This window comes from Parasteatoda tepidariorum, chromosome 9 (assembly GCF_982258835.1).
Source record: "Parasteatoda tepidariorum strain Cologne lab strain chromosome 9, Ptep-v5.0, whole genome shotgun sequence".
NCBI lineage: Eukaryota > Metazoa > Arthropoda > Arachnida > Araneae > Theridiidae > Parasteatoda > Parasteatoda tepidariorum.
This window is the reverse complement of record NC_141763.1, coordinates 19,184,536-19,206,631: the sequence shown is the minus strand read 5'-3', so window position 1 is coordinate 19,206,631 and position 22,096 is coordinate 19,184,536. Positions and strand designations below refer to the sequence as shown.

The 22,096-nt window shown below is 32.5% G+C and overlaps 1 protein-coding gene across 1 annotated transcript in view; it reads right to left on the bottom strand.

Annotated features, from left to right (window-relative positions):
- LOC107439072 (solute carrier family 12 member 1) overlaps positions 1-22,096 on the bottom strand; it is an 84,432-nt gene that overhangs the window by 28,740 nt on the left and 33,596 nt on the right. Inside the window, exons 6-12 of the mRNA XM_087150985.1 lie at positions 20,818-20,913; positions 16,967-17,106; positions 12,383-12,502; positions 9,407-9,518; positions 8,407-8,531; positions 3,270-3,464; positions 1,585-1,692 (exon numbers count right to left, since the gene is read on the bottom strand). Of these exons, the coding sequence (XP_087007111.1) occupies positions 1,585-1,692; positions 3,270-3,464; positions 8,407-8,531; positions 9,407-9,518; positions 12,383-12,502; positions 16,967-17,106; positions 20,818-20,913 (896 nt within the window). The remainder of the gene's footprint in view (positions 1-1,584; positions 1,693-3,269; positions 3,465-8,406; positions 8,532-9,406; positions 9,519-12,382; positions 12,503-16,966; positions 17,107-20,817; positions 20,914-22,096) is intronic.

Below are 22,096 nucleotides of genomic sequence, written 5' to 3'. Positions count from 1 at the left end.
TTTAATAACTAACAACTATCCAAATTTTCAGCCATAATTTTAACATTTACTGTAACTGTGAAGTTTCTTATTGAAAAAAAGTAAGTAATGAACTTATTACATGCATTTATTAATACAGAACATAATTTTTTTGAGTCAGATAATTTTCACTCCGTGTAATTCCAATGCCGAATTTTCCACTCTCGCCTCCGGCGGTAAAGTTTTTCTGTCCACCAATCAGGAATCGTTTCTCCCTTGTCCACTCTCTTTTACTCTAGGCTCTCTAGTATATACCATTTACCTTGCCCTCCTGGCTTTTTTATTAAATTTTTACTTTGCGTTAGTTATATGTTTTTGTTATTTTTTGAAATTTATTTACTTTTTTGTTCTTAACAAATTTTTGATGATAAAATATCATTATACAGTATATACTTTTCAAAAAAGCTCTAAAATTAAAGCGTCGTTTTATTATATTATGAAAAATAGTAGGTACTTGATAACTTTTTTAAAATTCTGTTGGGTTTTTTTTTCAAAAATGTAAAGCAATTACATTATTGATTGACAATTTAACACCATATATTTATCTGTTTTTAGTTTTTAAAATTCATTTACATTATTGTTTAATCTGATGAAAGCCGATTTGAATGATACTGAAAAATTATTATAGCTTAAATTACCTCAAAACAAAGATATTTCTCATAAATTTAAAGACAGATAAATATATGATACTAAACTACCTTTTAAAAAAATCAATAGAAAATCTAAAACTTCACGTGATTTACTTCTCAAACTCTGATTGGGTAACGGCCTTGTATTTCACATGTTCCGAAAGATGTTGCCGGCGTCTTTAAATTTACTCCATCATTTATTCGTGAAAATTAAATAAAGATGATTACAAGCATAATTAAAATTTTCTCTTTCCGCCTCCACTCCTTTGACAACTGAGTGACAACTCCACTCCTTTGACAACTTTGACATTTCAAGAAGACTCACACACGTGACCAATGACGTCATCAAAATTTTAATTTTTATCAGCAAAATGGCGTAATAAAGTTGAACTAAGTTTCTGTACATAAGTTAGAATGTTAATTAACGATAAGTTAATTAAATACAGCGTGGTATTGCACATCGAATACATTGAAATATAATTTTTTCTCGTCTACTTCCTTTACTTAACTTTGATTAATTATTTGTTTATGCATTTTATTGTAACCATGGTGTATTTTTGTTTTGTCTACCTGGCAACTTCGATTAGTTTGTTTATATTCCACATGGCTTCATGCCTGTCTTTGTGTTAAGTCGCGGTGCAAATATATAGTGAAAGAATTGAAATCTTTGAGAAAGAATCTTTGTGAAAGAATTTAGAATGTGTCATTTAAGAGAATTTATACTTGACGCACCTTGCTTACTCGAAATAGAATGGGAAGAACAGTTTCTAGCGTAAACAAGCGCCACGTTTCAACAACCAATCAGAATCGAGATACCCACACTACGTCACATGCAAGTATCCCATTGAATTCGGGAGGGTGGGAATGGACCTCTTAAGAAAAATTCTGTTTGATGTTCTAAAATAAGTGTTAAAAATTATTCAGAAACTAAACTTACCTGTAGAATTCGAGGAGCACTAACAATGGATACCAGAGCAGACGAAAGAGTAGCGGCAAAAATGCCACCATAAATTATTGGTCCATAACCTGACGCCATTTTCATAACCTATAACACACACATATGCTTATTTACAATAATGACTTAGGAAATCTTATTAAAACAATTTTGAAGCAATATTTTAATTTTTTGACTTTAGTAACTTAAGAGATACTATTACAATTAGTAACTTGATATAGATGATTAATTATGATAATATATAACGTGACAGTGGAATATTTGTTGTTGCATCGGAGGATTTTCACCAGTGGTAGCTAAAGTTATACATTTTCTGATTCCTGAATTAATAAATTTGATAAAAATGTTTTGATCACTATGGTATAATTAATTTTAACATGATATACATAAAAATCAGTTTTATTAGTTGAGATGTTAAATTTCAATGAATGATAAAGGGGATATAAATTCCTCAAGGTTTGATCAACTTCATACAAATCCTTTTTTTTAATTGCTTGTTTTATATGCGAGGGCAAAATATTGTCCGCTTTTGAAACAGTGTAGAAATGCCTATTTTAGCGTAACCTTTTAATCTTACTCAATAAATGAAACCAAAAATAGACACTTTTTTTTCTATATATTTCGATGCTTCAACTAACGTACATTTTAACGTACTATTGACGTAAATAGTTATAAAAATAACGTACTCATTCTTACCTAATAAAAAGTAATAGGTAAAATATTCTTAAAATAAATGAATTTGTTTACGTAAAATTTTACGTATATTTTGTGTTTTTTGGATAACCTTTTTTTGCTATAATTTGATGTTTCAATTTAAATAAATTTGGATGTACTTTTGACGTTAAAAATAACTTACTCATTCTTTCCAAGTAGAAAGTGGTTGGTAAAATATTCGGAAAAAAATTTCATTCACGTGTAAGTTTAAGTTGAATTTTAAATTTTATTTTTTATTTTCCATTTTCTGCTATAATTCGACGTTTCAGTTTTATGTGAATTTTACGAATGTTTGATAAAATTTAAAGGCGAAATATACGTATATTTGGCACAAAATTGATCATGCTCTGTTACCTGGGATGTAATATAATTATTCTTGTTAAATAAGAATAGTCAGTGCATATAAATTGATGCTAGAGCTATAGTGTAATGTGGGATGCCAAAGCGAAGAGAAATAAAAATTTATATATAACGAGGGATTCTTTACAGTTCATCCTCACTTGTTAAATTATTTATGCAAGTTTAAACCACGACTGTTTGTACCCCGGAAATCTAAAACAGCTTATTGTAAAACAATTTTATAACTAGATTGTTTACGTTAGAAATAAAGAATTCTGGCTACCCAAACTTAAAGTTATAAAGTGTATACCAGACTGGAAGATAACTGTAAATAACTCCATATAGTCCACTTTTGCCCAGCTATATCCTTTGAGTCATATCAGATCTAATGAATGAATGAGAGCCCACCAGGCTAGTACTGAGTAACAAGTACAAATTTTTATCTAAGTCTATAAATATCTCTTCGAAGTTCAGGGATATTTTAAGACAAGCTGGGAACGAAATGTCTTTACTACCAGTTAATTCGCTTTTCCGGGGAATACAAAGTAACTCTAAAATAAATTGTAACGTTAACAAAATAGATAATTTCTATCTAATTGCCATCATTTGCTTACCTGGTAATCGTTCTGCAAACCGTAGTGGCATGAATGAATGGTGCAATTTTCAAGGGTGCTGTTCAAGTAATCCTGAAAACTCCCTGATGCATCTCGAAGAGTCGTGAATCCAAGCCAAAATACCAGAGCTATATAACTGACCGATGTGGTCAGTATGGACAGTAAGGTTCCTTTTGGTATCGCCATGCATGGATCCTGCATTAAGAGAAGTTATTACAGTTTTTCTAGTTTAAAAAAGCGTGTTTTACAGTATTAGATTAAATTAGTAACGCTCCTGTGACGTTGCCCCCCAAACTGGTAGCGCATTTTCATAAATCTTAGTACTTGAATTGACTACGTATCTTGTATGGTTTTCAACATAGTATGTAGACAACTTTACAAAACATATAGACTACCTTATTAATAATAAACTTTGAATTATCCAGTATTTTATTTTATTTTCTGACCGTCGTTGAACAGCAGACCCAATTTTATGGGTTTACAACTACTAATGTTCAACTCCGTAGCCTTGTAATTACGAACCCAATCCAGAAGACTCCTGAATCGAGCATTGGGAGAAATTTGCCTTCGTGAAGGACTTTTTGATGGAACTATTGCGTTACATGGAGAGGAAGATCGCGAGAACCGCCCACTGTTAGCCTGACGGCAAGAGGACTCTAACCCACGATCCGTCTACCACTGATCATCACCGTGGCCGTTGAAAGCCGGATGCGGAATTCGTATCGACTGGGATTCGAACCCGGTTCACCTCATTGGAAGGCGAACGCTCTATCCCCTGAGCCATCGAATTATCCAGTATAATATTATTATCTTGAACAGATCGACTTTTGGGCCAATTCAAGGTAACCAACAAATCTAATGCGCTTTAATACTGCAGTAAGAACGCGACATAAAAGATCCCTCTCTTACGCTTCTAACCTTATTTGCGTTTCTGTTTTCCCATTTTGTAATCAGGCAATCTTATCACGAAATTTCAAATCATTCTTGAAAAATTCCGATAGGTATAAGTTCTCCTGAATTCGTTACTCGCTTAATAGATTTCGTTTTGTAGATATAGATTAGATTTCGTTTGTGTGTGTATGTGTATATATATATATATATATATATATATATATATATATATATATATATATATATATATATATATATATATATATATATATATATATATATATATATATGTAATACAAAAATTAAATACTTTTGTATTAATAAAAGCATTAAAACTTCATTCGTTTTCATAAAATATCTTTAGTAAAAGATAAGGGTAGAAATTCTATTTTGGGACTTCAAGGCTAAAAACATGCCAATGAATAATAATTAGATTTATACTTCAAAAGAGAAGTTATTTTAAGATCTTTCACTTCCATATAAGGAAAGATTAAACGATTTGCTATGAGTAATAAATAAATTGATGAGGCGTAAGAATACAGAAAAAGGCATATGACTGGGCCTCTTTACAACTAAAAATCATCCTATAAAATGCAGGAGCAATGTTTTTGCGTGACTTTTTTGGTGTATAATGTTTACAAACTAAACTCCGTCGGATCTGACTGGAACTTTGTCCCCCTTCTCCAGCCGGGAGAGCGGGGATGTGACTTCGGCTTCACGATCTATTTAGTAAATAAAATCTTGTGCACAACATGTTCTCATTGTTCCTGCTTTCTTGACAAATAAATCCACCAAAATATAGGGGTTGTTGCCCTTATATTAGAAGTCGGCAGCATAGTTGCTTGCGGAGGAAATTTACGCATTTCTATCTCAAAAATTAAGATTAGCGGAGCCCGGCTGGGACTTCGGAAATATCAGCGGTGACAAAATGCATCGAAAATATTGAATATCTCATTCGCATGGACAGTTGAAAATTTATAAAGTCAAATTTTTCTGCAACTCATGGTAATTAATAATTCATCGAGTATCTTCAACAAAAGGCAAATTCTTTAATCGTCAAACTTTTCATTTGTTTAAATGATACCTACATCCAGTGGTACTTTCCGTTCGTGTACTACCTTCCGTTTGTGTATGCTGCATTTTATGTCTAACGTTCTGAAGGCGAAGGATGCACCTAGAGAGTTGAGCTACAATATTTCACCACCCTTGGATTCCCCACTGCTTTGGATTTAATCGTCGATGAAGTGTTATTACACTCCGGAATGCTTTACGATGGTCTACTACTCCCTCCGACTCAAAACTTAAAGAAAAATAAGCTTCAATTTCTCCTTCACTCTAATTTATGAATCATTTTAACGAAAAGAAAAAAGAGAAAGAATAATTTTTTCCTATCAACTTTAAATTGATGTTGTGGCTTTCAAGATATGTTTAGGATTAATTCGAACTTTATGCAGCTTTGCATCCTTTAAGTATTTTTTTCTAAAACATTTAGTTCTTTGATTTTTAATGATTAATAAGAAGAAGAAAGTGAAGTGCGCGAATGATTTTTTTCCCTCTTCGCCAAATATTGAAGAAAAAGTGATATATAAATTATTTTTTTCTTCTTTCTCAAAATTTATGATACTGTTATGATTACATATTTTAGTGATCAAAAATTTTTTTTATTCTGAATAATTGAGTATATTAGTAATGTTGGATTGCATTTCTTATATTTATATTCGTTTTATTTTTAAATTATGATATATTTTTTTTCTTCTCTTCAACGAAATTGATGAAGGTCGACGTTGGAGAGTAGAGTGTTCATATTTTATTGAAATTAGATATGAGTTAAGAGAAAACTTTTTATTATAAATCATTGAATAGAATATTTTTAAGAGTTAGATTGCATTTCTTGTGTTTATATTGCTTTTTTTTAAAAATATGATATGTTTTTATAGTGCATTTAAAATGTTTTTGAAGGAAATAAATGCGGCTCAAACGTCAATTAAATTAGTAATGGCAAATAAAATTAAGTTATTTTTTTTTAAACTTTTGTTTCCTAATGATCTATCACGATGAAATCGAAAAAAATAAAAAATAAAAACTTAAAGAAAATTTGTAAAAATTTTGCTTTTTCGGACTTGGTCAAAACTAAATATTCCTATAAAAAAAAATGTAAGGAAATAAATGTTACCCAAACAAAAGGACAGTTAACACTTAACAAAATTTGCGAGTTTCCCTTATTACGATAGGCGAAAATTTTAACTCAGTAAGTTTTTATACTTGATACTGATTTACCATAGGCTTTAGTAGGGTTGTAGACTTGCAAAGAGTTTTGTTTGTTTATTAATTGTGTCGGGCCAGTTGTTATTCTATTTGGTAAGAGACTGATCATCTCTGCTAATTCTAAAAGTGACAACTTATCTTTGCACATTAAACAGCAGAAATCTCAATATGTTAAGGTTAAAAATGGTGAAAAAGATGTTTCAAAAAAGTAAACATCGAAAAAAGAAAAGAATGATGTTTCAATAAAAGTAAGCATCGAAAAATAGAATGTTAAGGATGTTTCAGTAAAAGTAAACATCAAAAAATAGAAAGAAAGAATGTCCAAAAAGTTCAAAAGATTCGAAAATAGATCTAGGTAATGGATGCGTTCATTATCAGGTTAATACCGACGAAAAAATATGTAAAGGGTAACAAAAACAAAAAAGCAAAGGAAAAATAGGAAAAAGAAAGAATGACCAAGATTACAAAAAATAAATAAAATAAAAATGTAAGAAAACGAAATTTTGAAATAGTACAGGTATCATAACTTAGGAAATGTTAAAATTAAATCATGAATAGTCACATAAAAATTGTGAATATTTTTTTTTTAACCATACAGAATCTTAAATTCTGATTAAATGACACTTGTTGTCCAGTTCGTTTTGCATAAAAATTTTGTATATTTTTGTGTGAAAAATTTTGAAAAGTTTTTTAGAATAATTATATAAAATGCTTAAATTTTTTCTTTCTGTTTAGTTCACTAAATAGAAAAATTGCATTACTATGTTTTTATTGTTGTTGCTGTAAATAATTTTTTTCACATATTGGAAAAATGTTATTTATAGTAGGAAAGAGGACAGTCATGCCAACATAAATTTTATAAATTCATAGTATTCTAAATTTTATTATTTTTTTTTGGCTTACCAAAAATTTTTTTTGGGGGGGATGTAATACAAAAATTAAATACTTTTGTATTAATAAAAGCATTAAAACTTCATTCGTTTTCATAAAATATCTTTAGTAAAAGATAAGGGTAGAAATTCTATTTTGGGACTTCAAGGCTAAAAACATGCCAATGAATAATAATTAGATTTATACTTCAAAAGAGAAGTTATTTTAAGATCTTTCACTTCCATATAAGGAAAGATTAAACGATTTGCTATGAGTAATAAATAAATTGATGAGGCGTAAGAATACAGAAAAAGGCATATGACTGGGCCTCTTTACAACTAAAAATCATCCTATAAAATGCAGGAGCAATGTTTTTGCGTGACTTTTTTGGTGTATAATGTTTACAAACTAAACTCCGTCGGATCTGACTGGAACTTTGTCCCCCTTCTCCAGCCGGGAGAGCGGGGATGTGACTTCGGCTTCACGATCTATTTAGTAAATAAAATCTTGTGCACAACATGTTCTCATTATTCCTGCTTTCTTGACAAATAAATCCACCAAAATATAGGGGTTGTTGCCCTTATATTAGATATATATATATATATATATATATATATATATATATATATATATATATATATATATAAAGAGAGAGAGAGAGAGAGAGGCTGGGTGACGAAGTTGGTTTGTCGTCGGCCTTCTGAGCCCAAGTCTGCGGGTTCGATCCCCGGCCCAGACACAGGATTTTCGGGATGCAGAAATTCCTCAGCGGCCATGTCGTATGATTATGCGGCGTGTAAAAAATCCCTGGAGTGCCTTATTGACTCTTGGCATTGCCGGCAAAATTAAATTCCTAGTGCACTTTAGCATTCAAATAGAGTCTCGGTGCTGCCATCTAGTGTGGCAGAAACTAGACGTCCAAATTAACATGACCAACGGTATCTCACCCATTGTGGTGGTCCTGAAAGAGTGGATACCACGCTGGAGAACGCACTAGGTCTTTTCTATATATATATATGAAACACAGTGTCAGAGTTTAAATGGATTTATAATTATTCTTTAAGTTTAGTTATCATTTCCTCCTTTAAAAATCAGAAAGGAAACCAGAAACCTTTAAATCTCCTGAAATGTTGGCTCCGGCTAAAATTCCTGTAACAGAGGGAAAGAAGACGGCAAAAACACTAAAGAAAGTTTCTCCTCTGAAGTCTGGACCCATGTTAGCTAATCCAACAGCACCTAAACAATGAAATATGTATTATACATTAAATTTGAACTGTTTTTTCCTGTCTTTAAATGAAATGAAAGTGATTATGTTCAATTCTATACAATAATTTATGTATCAAAATGGTTCATCATGTATCGTTTTTTATAGAAACAAAAATCACAAAGCTTCTAATTAATTATTAACTCGTTAAGTGAAGAACCTTGAGAAGTTAAATAAGGATTTTTTTCACCATAGACGTCGCCAAGATCGCCAGAATGGTAGCCAAGCCATCGACTGTCACACTCTCAATGACAGTACTTATCCTTTGCCTAAAAGATGTTATTGTTGTTAAAATACGCATACTGATCTCAGCTAAAATGAGGTAAAAATGGTACGTGGAAAACAAAAAATAAATTACACTTTCTTTATTTTTAGTCAAAAAATACAAGAAACTATGTTTCAGGGACATTTTTCATGCTGTACAGTGTTATTTATGACAAATAAAGAAAGCATAAGAATTTAAAAACTACGTTTTTCAATCAGACTAAAATTACTTTTTTCACAGATCTTAAGTGAAAAATATTGGGCACATCATTTTCGAACGAAATGGAATGTATAATTTGATGTGCGTAAGTTATACGTATTAGTTTTCCACTTCACTTCTCGCAAAAATAAAATCAACAACTACAAAAATGTAGTTTTTATAATATTTCTTTCTTTCTTTTCCTTTTTCATGATTTTACTTTCGTGTAAGTGTTATTTAATATTGAATGGTGGAAAAATTTTCAATTGGCGACATTTGTAACTTGTACCTTAGAGCTATTTTTTTATTCATAAGTTTTTGCAATTACTTCATCATATAAAGTTAATTTTATACTAAGAAAACAAAACTATGAATGATATATACCATTGAAGCCTACAAATCCTTGAGCTATTTGATTGTCCTTTGCTGGAAAGCATGCACCCACAAAATAGTCCATCATGGCAATCAGAAGAATGACCAGCAATACCATTTGTGTCTGTAAGTAAAAAATCAACGTTGTAAAATGTAATTAAAATACATTTGTTTCTGTGTAAGACCGAAATTGGTGATTGTTGACTTTCACCGGTGACTGTTGACAATCGCACAGTCGTTTTGGTAAATGTCTGAAATATATACTAGCTCTTGTTAAGTGCCACTGCCCGGTATACCCTACACCAGGGGTTGCCAAACTTTTTTTATCATCGACCCCTACATAATTTTTCGAAATCTCCATCGACCCCCATAAAAGTAATTTTCTGTTAATTAAAATAAAACTCTATTAGATACTGTGTTTGTACATTTGTTTTATGATTTTGAACATTTATTAAAGTATTAGTAGGGGAGAGTGGGGTCAATTGTAACAGGGTACGATGGTAACAGAGCAAAAATTTCGAGTGTCGGGTTCTAGATTTGGTTCCTAGGTGGAGCACAAGGTGGATTTAATAAATCTACATGTACACCCCTGCTGGGAACCATTTTTATGTACTTTTGAAAGAGTTACATCACAAAAGATATTTTCACGCTACGTAAGTACTTTTTTTGGTATTAGAATATTATATTGTAACAAAGTAATTTTGTTTAAACAAATAAAAATTATTAACCGAATATGTAAGTGAACACCTTAATTAACATTTCAATTAAAAAAGATTAGTTTTGTTAATTAATTAGCATTGTTTTTAACAAATGAAGCTGAAATGGCGTCTAGGGGACGATTGTAACAATAAGTAAAGGGACGATTGTAACAGCTGAAAATAAGTAATCTTATGTTTGCAAACCATTACTTAACTCTTTAAGAACCACCAATAGTTTCCTATATCATTTATATTATGTTGCATGTGCATTATTTTATTTGTCCCCTTTCACAGCATAAATTAAAATTTTTAACCCCTTAAAGTCAAAAGTTTAACCCTTTAGGTCCATGCTCATTATTATTTTCAAAAAATATTATTTTCTAAAATATCATTACTATTTTGATCAATAAAAAAATATATCACAACTATGATAATGTGTATAATTAACTATGTTTTAGTTGAATTTATGAACTGATACAATTGACCCCGTAAGTGGGGACAATTGTAACAAGTGCACGACTGTCAAAAATTGTTAATAACTAATATATTAACGTTTAAAATAAGGTATTTATTTTTTTTTCTAGTAGAGGATAGTCTACTTTACTCGTCTGTCAATTAATACCAATAATATAATGGATTTTTTGTTAGTTAAAAATAGTTAAGTAAAAAATTTTACAATTGACCCCACTCTCCCCTACTCAGTGTAACAATAGTTTTATGAAAAATATATTAATGTTGAAATATAAATACCTTAATATTTATGAAATAATAAGTAATTATAAGTAAGTAGAAATAATAAGTAAAGTAACTACGGATTTATTGCTTCTTAATCAATGACATGGGTGTCCCTGTTTTTTTTTTCTGCAAGGTTCGTTATATTGGGTTCAAAATTGGTCAATTTTAATCTTAAATCCCCTCGAAACTCCACATTTAATTTATTTCTGTTCTTAGTTAAGATTGAATTTACGTGACTGAAACCGGCTTCAACCATATAGGAACTTAGAAATGCTATCATAAATGGCTGAGCTATTTCGTAAAGTCTTACATATTTTCGCATTATATTTATATTTGTCCAAAATTTGCTTATTGTTAAATTTTTAAAAAGCGTCTTTGCTTCAAATCCCCATAATAATTCAGCAAGCTCATCTTGCAGGTTGATGTCCACGTTTTCAATTTGAGCAGAAAATGGCACAATAATCCAATCAGGGATATCAATGTTTTCCAAATCAACAAAACGCAGTTTAAAATCGTCGCTCAATTTTTGAAGATTACCTATATATATTTCCAAGTCTTCTTCTTTTACTTCTAATTGTCACATATCTGAAAAATACTGATAATCCTTCGACCTTTCCGGTTCGGATCGACCCCCATTCGACCCCCTGGCTCAGATCGACCCCCGCGTATGTTAAATAGACCCCTGGGGGTCTATATAGACCACTTTGACGACCTCTGCCCTACACTGATGTTTTTTTTAAAGTTTTAGTGCCGTTGCCCGGTATGCCCTACATCAATGTTTATTTAGGTCAAATGCCCTCATCCATTATACATTTAACTGGTACTCCGAACACTGATGTTTCTCCTGTCCTCAACAGATATTAAAATATCGAATAAATATTATAATATCAACGAATTAAATGATATAAAATCGGATGTAATAAATATGTCTGACATTCATCCAAGCTAGGCCGGCTTATCATCTATTTTTGGAGCAAAGAGCTAACATAAGCACAATACTAACATAACGTTAACTTGCGAACTTGTTTGCTCCAATATTGCTTGATAGGTCAGCTCTGATAGTATAGGAGTCTTTATCCAAGCAACTATGTGATTGTTGATGACATTGGTAAATGTTAACTTTTTAAAATCAATTCTACAATGGTTTTTAAGGTTAAAACGAGTTTGCTCAGTTTAAATTTGGTTGTTTTACTTTTAGGAGCAGTTCTCTAATTGCCAATAAAAATCTGAAATTTTGAATTGCGCGTTGAAAGTTTCTGAACGTGCCAAATCTAAATCAATGTAGTCTTTTGGTCGCTTATTTTCGGAGGTTATCACTGTGGATATTCAAAGTTTTAAAACGTTCAACAATTCTGACATCTCAACAATCACGAATCACAATCTTTATAGTGTTCTTAGCTCATATTATAATTTTAAAAATATTGCGTTAAGTTTAACATAGGACACATTTACGATTCTTGCGGGGGCACACCTAAGTCAATGTACGCCACTGAATGTTCATGTAAAAATTGTTCAATAAAGTTGTTAGTCATCAATGCTACCCATAAGAACTTACTTTGTTCTCGAATGCCATTCCGATACCTGTAATGGACATCATGGCAAGGAGACAGATGACACTGGTCACTCGGATATCATTCACGTCACTGGGAAACTCAACGAGTCCCGTTCCACATTCCTATAGGAGAAAATTAACCATACAATTCTTGTCCACATTACAGCAAGGATTAGTTAAACATATCTATTCTGCATTCTTTCATTGAAAAATTAACCCTAACAGTTTTATTCCATATTAATTGTAAGGTAAATTATTCATCCATATCTATTCTGCATCCATATTTATTCTGCAGTCATGCAAGGAAAAGTTAACCATGAAGTTCTATTTTGCATTACTGTAAGGATGAATTAATCATGCATATCTGTTCTGTATTCCCACAGAGAAAATTTAACCATACAGTTCTCAGCTCCTCTGATAAATTAACCATACATATCTATTCTCCGTTCGTGTAAGGAAAAGTTAACCATGCAGTTCTCTTCCGCATTACTGCATAGATAAATTAATCATACATATCTATTCTGCATTATCGTATAGAAAATTTAACCATACAGTTCTCTTCAACATTACTGGTAAGTTAAATTACCTATGTACGTCAATTCCGTATTCGTGCAGGGAAGGGTTCATAAATGACTATGCTGTTCTATTTCACATAAGGCAAGGATACGCAAGAATAAATTATTCATACATATCTATTCTGCATTCCTAAAGAGAAAATTTAACCATACAGTTCTCAGTTCTCTTTCACATTACTGTTAATATAAATTAACCATTCATATTTATTCTGTATTCATGTCAGGAAAAATTACTCAAGCAGTTCTATTCTTCATTACTGCAAAGATAAATTAATCATACATATGTAATCTGTATTTCTGCAAAACCTCCGGTTAGGCTTAATAACTTCATAATTTGTTGTTAATATTTTATCAGTTTTTTTTTAATTTTAAATTTGCTATAAAAGGAACTAATCTATCAAAAAAAAACATGGTGCCCGATTTCTGATGTCATGCGATGGCTTGGGTGACAGATGTCATGGTTTGAAAATTTGATGATATGATACCTGACCAGATGTCGAGTGTTACACAAGGTGTCAGATTCTGAGCTCCGGTCAGCCCATTTGATGTTCCTGACGAGGAAAAAATTTTGATGTTTTGAGTTATTGATGTTTAATCCTTTTGGTGAGTAGTTCTTAATAATTCTCTTGAAATTATGTCTGGACGTGGCAAAGTTTGAAGTTCGTAGTTTAAAGTAAAGTGCACAAATTAAGTTTAAGTTTATTCAATTCAATTTTTAAAGTACTGCAAAATGAGTCTTCGACGTTGCGGACGTGGTGGAAAGACAAGCACGCCTACCGGGCGTCAAAACCTCAGTGACTCTACGACGGATGAGGAATCCACAGAATTCGACAACAAAATCAAATCACGCAATATGGCTACATATCAAAATCATCCACGTGGCGGAAAATGGCAAACCGAAAAGACTTCACGAGAACCAACGGTCAATGTGGAAAGCATGAGTCCAGGTGAACGAAAGTTATATGAAGAATGGATGGAAATGATAAGGATGACCAACGAAGAAATTGAAACAGCAGCGAAAGAGCTCCAGGATTGCTCGCAACTCAAAACTCAACTTATGGAAACTCAAGATGCAGGTCAAAATTTAGAACAGAAAAGCGAAATGACAACCGATACAAAAAATATAGCTAAAAATAATGCAGAGCCTCCTACAAAAAAGTGAAAAAGGAAGAAGAAAAAGCAAAACAAAGTCAAAAATATTGAGGATACACAAATCATGATTACAGAAAGCACCTCTTCTTCACCAATAGATGCCGCCACCTCCTTGCTACTATCTGAAACAATAGTCAACTCTGACATAGCTCCACCCATGAAAGTTCCCAATGAAGAAACAGACACACCCATGACCTCTGCACAAGCACATCCAACCATACATATTAAAGTATTACTCCGTGGACTATCAACAGAATACAAAACAGATGAGATCTCCCATCAACTGGCAAAAACAGGCATTACAACTCATAAAGTCATACAGTTTAAGAGAAAAGTGGGCGAGGCCTATAGGCTCCTCCCACTTTTTCTCATAATTCTTAAAAATACAGTGCAAAATCATCAAATTAACTCCATCACCACTATTCAAAGTATTCCAGTCAGAATAGAGAGATTTAGGGGGGGTCGTGGACCAATTCAATGTTTTAATTGTCAAGCATTCCACCACACTCAAAGATCATGCAACGCTGCCTCAAGATGTGTGAAATGCGCTGGCAATCATCGCTCCCATGAATGTAGAAAGGACAGACACACTCCACCAAAATGTTGCAACTGTAGTGAATCCCACACCGCAAACTACACTGGGTGCATAGCCCGTCCCACTAGGAAGGGCTCTCGCCCGATTCCCACAACAACAGCCGGTATGGCTCGCAGACTTGTCATAATAATAAAAGAACTGCAGGAACTCATAAAGAATGAAGAGGTACTCCAATTACTGCAAAGAATCATTAGAGATAATGCTCCATAATGTCATAGTCATGCCCAATTCCGGACTATTCATTCTGAACTCTTGCATTAGTGTAATATGTAGATTATCAAACTCTTCTTCAATGAAAAAAGTAAAACAGCTCAATTAAATAGCAAACTGTGTCCGATAGATGGCGACACCAATATTAAACAAAACTTCTGTAAATTTATCACATATCATGTTATATTTGTTTTACAACTTAAAATTACACAATTCTAACTTTATTCAATGCTAAATTGTCAATCGCATTTGCATATATTCTAATTTTACTCATAATTTATCATAACTTATGAATGCATCAAATTTAAATTCCATTCAATGCTAAAATATCAATTGTAATTGTTTATACATTAATTTAATTCATATTTTAATCACAACCTATGATTGCATCAAATTTAATACAATCAATGCTTAAATATCAATTGTGCTTTTTATATTCACGAAAATTTCTGATTATTGCATAAATCATGACTTATATTAAATATCAAATCATGTTTAATTAATCAAGCAAATATGCTTGATCTTCTGTAATGCTACCTAAATGCTGCATAATTCAAAATGTTTTTTAATTCAACTTGTAAATACTTCATGATGAATGGGTTAGGGGACGCTGCGCGGCCCAGGCACCCAGTTTTAGTTAAATAAAGAGAAAAGAAAAAGAAAAAAAAACATAGAGAAGATCGAGCAATAGTGACGACAAATAAAAACATTTAAGCCTTTGGTGGCTGATTTGGATGCAAAAATTTTTTTAGTCCAAGTTTTAGCCAGAAAATTTACCATATTTCACTTATGTACGAAAGATGATAAGTCGTATAAATTATTTATTCTATTTTATTCAATATATGACCTTCTAGTGGTCAAATTAAGAGTATTTATAGTACGGGGCAGCAGTGACCAGTCAACTAGGGGACAAAATTTTTCTGATAAATTGTGACAGTGTGAAAAAAAGCTGGGATAAAATATATTTGTAATAACCTTAAAAATTAGCAACAAAAATAGTGTAATTTTCAAAAAAAAATAAAAAAAAAAACTCGAACATTGTAAGTTTTGATCTAATTGATGAATTTTTATAAATTAAGACTGAATCTTCATGATTCGAAGGCCTAATCTTAAATATGTTAATTAATTGCATACAATACTTCAAGTAGCGGAACCAACACAAAGACGCATTTTCTCCGAATAAACATTTTTGGGGGTGTGGATTTTTGACTTACGAAATATGTGTGTGGTGGGGAGGGGGCCTATTCCTTTTCATCGTATTCCTTTGGATAAACGAATGTTATAATTATCATCTGAAAATATTTCCCCCAAACCATTAGATAACTTATTATATGTTTTCGAGTAATCAAATTATTGTGGTGATCAGAAATGTTTCATCTCAACTTTTTAAATGCGTGAAACACACTTTATGACAGAAATTTATCTACAGCTAAAATAATTAATAATTTAAATTTCTATAAACGATTATTGAGTTTATAATTCACTATATATTGAATTTATAATTCACAAAAATATTAATACCCTTAGGATATCTCTCCCAAAATCTTAATTTTGAAGTACCAGTAGACGCTCTATAAACGATTATTGAATTTATAATTCACAAAAATATTAATACCCTTAGGATATCTCTGATGGCTTCTCCGGCTCCCAAAATCATAATTTTGAAGAACCAGTAGACGCTCTATAAACGATTATTGAATTTATAATTCACAAAAATATTAATACCCTTAGGATATCTCTGATGGCTTCTCCGGCTCCCAAAATCATAATTTTGAAGTACCAGTAGACGCTCTATAAACGATTATTGAATTTATAATTCACAAAAATATTAATACCCTTAGGATATCTCTGATGGCTTCTCCGGCTCCCAAAATCATAATTCTGAAGTAGCAGTAGACGCTCTATAAACGATTATTGAATTTATAATTCACAAAAATATTAATACCCTTAGGATATCTCTGATGGCTTCTCCAGCTCCCAAAATCATAATTTTGAAGAACCAGTAGACGCTCTATAAACGATTTTTGAATTTATAATTCACAAAAATATTAATACCCTTAGGATATCTCTGATGGCTTCTCCCGCTCCTAAAATATACAAAGCTCCGGAAACAGCGTTGGCTAAAAAGAGAAGAATACCAACGACACCTCCAAATTCTGGACCAAGACTTCGAGAAATGAGATAATAAGCCCCACCTACAAAACAAGTATACATTATATGTAAAAGTAATACAATCTGACTATTTTTCAAATCAAAAAAACACATGAGTGATATCCATGATTCACCTTTTTTTTTTATACATAATTGTTTCTGAAAAGAAACTGGGTGAGATATTTGAACAGTATAGTAACCACTTCTATCTTGTTTGCCGGAGCTGTGATGGCTAAGGGGATAGAGCATTCCCCTTCCATTAAGTTGAACCGGGTTCGAATCCCAGCCATTGGTGGTCAATACGAATTCCGCATCTGCCTTGCATCAACCACAGTGCCGACGTAAAATATCCTCAGTGGTAGACGAATCATGGGTTAGATTCCCTTGCCGTCAGGTTTACCGTGGGAAATTTTCGTGGCTTTCCCTTTCACGTAACGCAAATGCGGGTTAGTTCTATTAGAAAGTCCTCCATAAAGGAAAATTTCTCCCAGTATTTGATCCAGTAGTATCCATGTCTTCAGGATTGGGTTCAAAATTACGAGGATACGGAACATTGTGGATTATGGCTTAATTAGTTGATCTAGTTATGCCATCTAGTGTAAGAAATGGGAAATACTAGAGTTTTTCTTGTGACGCGCCGAGCTGTGGTGCTGCCATCTATGCGTGCATGAGAGAATTGCGTGTTCCGAAAGTCCAGGGCTCCCAATTAGGGAGTAAAGAAGAGTGAAAACTCCGCATGTCCTGAAGGAGAGAAAATATTTATGTGTCCATTTTAGAAGTCGAACCCTCGTTTACGAGATTGGTAGCTTAGTCCTCTCAATTGAAGTCTATAACAAGTGTCGAAGATTTAAAATATAATTATGGCAATATTACATAATGTGCATAAAATTATGTTAATTTTTTTAATGTAACAATTCATGCAAATATTTTAAACGTATTTAAGATGAACACGTTAAAAGTTATGGTAGAATATTTAGTTTTAGACGAGAGTTGACAATTAAATAAAATATTTTTCTTATCGGTTATGTTCTGAACTTCGATCTATGCAGCTCTTTGCTATCTTCTAGAAAATAAAAATTGGAATGTTTCGTTGTAAAATTTACTGCATGCAATATAAATATTTACATATTAGAGATAAGTTTTATAGGATTGTAGATTTGAAACCCTTTCTATAAATATAAAAATGTAATAAATGTAGCTAACACATTAACTGTGAAGTGTAGAGTTGGTTTGTTTAAACTAAGCTATTTTGCATACTTTTATTTACGATTATTTAAACTTGAAGATTTCGTTTCGCAACATGATTTTATTTTCGTTCTTTCTTTTTCTTCTAGAAAAATAGAACACCCGTCCTTTGATTTCACTAGACAGGATAAAAATATATTTTGAGTTGATGATAATTTTTTAATGTTCTTATTTCTAAGCAATTCTTGCCAATTTTCCATACTGGCGACTGTACCGAAACTGTCATTAGGTTTTGGCATTAATCAGGCAGGAAAACAATCGATAGAATATAAACATCACAGAACGGGACAAACTTCATAACCCGAGCCGCGGTGGCTCAGGGGATAGAGCGCTCGCCTTCCAATGAGGCAAACCGGGTTCGAATCGCAGTCTATACGAATTCCGTATCCGACTTGCACTGACCACAGTGCTGACGAGGAATATCTTCAGTGGTATATGGAACATGTGTTAGAGTCCCTTTGCCGTCAAGCTAACCGTGGTAGGTTCTCGTGGTCTTCCTTTCCATGTAACGCAAATGCGGGTTAGCTCCATCAAAAAGTCCTCCACGAAAGGCAAATTTCGTACAATACTTGATTCAGGAGTTCCTTTGTCTTCTGTATTGGGTTCAAAATTACGAGGCTACGGAGTTGAACATTAGAAGTCATAAATCCATAAATTTGGGTCGGCTGTTCAACGACGGTTATAAAAAAAGTAAATAGATAAAACTTCATAACCACCATAGGCTACGAATGAAAAAATTTAGGAAAGAATATGATTATTTTCGACTCTGAATTACACAAAATTATCGCGTAAGCAACTTTTGTTACAATCATCCTCATGCTTATGTTAGAAAGTCGAAACATCCCTTTGTTTTTTGCTTTAATTTTGACTTGTGCTTTGGTAGTCTAATTTCAGGATTGAATTATAGGAACATTGTGTAAAAAATCGCGCTTTAATTTATTTTATAAATTTTCAGTAAAATATTCCTTAAGAATTTATTGCCTTTTTATTCTTTGTCGCAACTCTTGACTTCCAAAACTTCTTGAAGAATTTTTTTTAAATTTTTTTCCCGCAAATTGAACATATATTTCAAATTTGAAACTTTTCCTGGTGCATTTTCTTCCCACATCTACTTAGTATTTTGAAAAAAAAATTTAAAACTAAGGTGATTTTTAGTACTCACAAAGAGTACTCATACCCCTCCCTTCTCTTACCAGTATATATAAGTAAATCATAAGGTGCTTGCGTAATAGTTGAACAGTTCCTCTGTAGTTTATGAATAAATATATTGTCACGCACAATGGGATACCTGCAAGTGACGTAGATTGGGTATCTCGATCCTGATTGGTTGTTGAAACGTGGCATTTATTTACGTAATCAACTGTTTTTTCCATTTAATTTCGAGTGAGCCACCCCAAACAAGCGTCAATTTTCTTTAATGATACATTCTATATTCTTACACAAAAATTCTTTCACTAGTGTTTCACTATATATGAATATATATTAGACAATCTTGAAGCCATGTAGAACATAAAAAAACTAATTATGTATCGAAGTTGCCAGGTACGCAAAACAAAATATTACGGTTACAAAAAAAATACATACACACATAATAAATAAAATATAATTAAATAAAAGACGTAGAAAAGAAAGAATGATAAATTCGATGTGTGATACGTATATAATTAACTGCATTTAATGCACTGTATTTAATTAATTTCACGTAAATTAATATGAGAGATGTGTACAGAAACTTAACTCGACTTTAACACCCCTTTTTGCTTGTAAATGATCAGACATTGCTGACGTCATAGGTCATATGTGCAGGTATACATGGTTCTCTTCTGCCCAATCGGCAACGAGAATGGGGCCGAGTTTCTTAACTGTTTTGGTTTGAATGTTTATGTTTGCCTCAGGAGTAAGGTGATCTCCAAAGTATAGTGCGGCTTTGAGGAGAACTCCTCCAGACTGAAAGTCTGGGACTGTCTGCTGCTATGGTAACAAGCCAGAGCACATTTCTAATGAGGGTGAAATGGAGGAAAGAACGTGTCGATTGGTTTACTTACGACGACCTACGCTAATATTAAGACAAAACTATTCACCCTTATTCGAAATGACCTTTCCTCGTAACCATAGTACCCGCCACGACGCGAGACGGATGTCTGGAGGAGTTCTCCTGAAAGCCGTACTATATGGAAAGAGGTTCAACCGGTTCTATTGCGTAACAAGCTTTCCTTTGCGTATGATTGCGAAAGGGCAAATCTCTTATCAAGCTTCAAAACTTGTTTAGATTCAGAGCTATGCACATGTCATGTTGCACAACTATGAGGAAAATTTTTGCATTTTTGCTTAAAGCTCGGTAAACAGTTAACTTAGTTACGTCATGAAGTGAAAATTTGAATATTTGTCCATCACTTATAAACTCATTGTATTTTAGTTCGAAGCTCAAGTGAAGGAGCAGCGTTTTGGTCATTTAAATTCATTGTTTTGGAGATAAGCTGATCAATGGAACGATAATTGATGGCACTTACCTCCTCTGACATCCCCGTTTGTGCAAATGGCAGACATGGAAAGGGTGGTGATTACAGTTACAACTGTTGAGAGTAGCACAATTAGGGTAGCAAGAACTGGAAAGAAGAAGAAGGAAAAATACATTTTCAATTTTACATAGATCAACCGCTATCGACTACAACTGTCTCAAATTTAATAAATTCAAATTTATATTAAATTACTACTTTTATTGAATTGAATACCTGCAAGTGACGTCATCGTAGTTAAATCGTGGCATTTGTCAATTCAGAAGCAAGTCGAACTCAACACACACATGTGACGTCGCTTACAGATATCGAATTCAATCTGAGTTAAATCACATGGTTACGTATAGATCAAGCATTCCAATTTCAAGAACCCAACAGTATAATAGTGTATGTTAGATCAACGCCTCTAAGAGAATTCCTGTTGGAAGCCTTACCCGGGATTGAGAAAAAACTGGTTGTAAAACTTATTCATTTTTTGCGTGTTTTCAGGAGGAGTGAAGAGTCCTCCACAACTATGAGTTAATATGTCTGGCCATAACATGATCTGATTGCTCACAGAGTTGAGCATGAAGTGTATTGCGTATGTAGAGGGTAAATATTATCCACGAGATGAATTATAAATGCAGTTCCTACGAAGTGTAGCCCATACGAGTGTAAATATTATCCACGGGATGGATTATGAAGAAATGACTCTATATTACGAAGTGTGGCAAAATTTAAAAATTTATAATTGTTATTACATACAAATTGCGCGGGAACAGAACTTAAACAAGAGCTATTATTCAACAATGAACAAATTTTGTATTTTTTCTATTTTAATAAAATTTTTAAAGTATAAATAATTTTTTATTTCCTTTATGCTTTTTTAATGTTATGTCTGCTTTTTAGAGCACTTACTGAATATCTCATGCGTGTTAGTAAATTTTATTTGTGTTCTATCCAAAGTTTTAAAATTCTTCCAGAAACTTCCACGAATTTCGGTGTTTTTTGTCCGTGGCGAATTTATAATCTAAATCATTACATACTACTCAAGACTAAGCTGCGAGTAAGAAGTAGGCGTTACTTATGATTTATCCGTTTCCCAAATTTATCTAAAATGCGAAGAAAACAAAATACAATTGAACTACCACCCGTATTAAAAATATAAAGTTTTTAATTATAATGCCAAGAAGTTCACTTCCAAACAACACGCTTCGCTTAAAAAAGCAGCTGCTAATTTAGTGGGTGGCTGCATTTCATTAAGAAAAAGAGAAATAGTCAAGAACTTAGTATG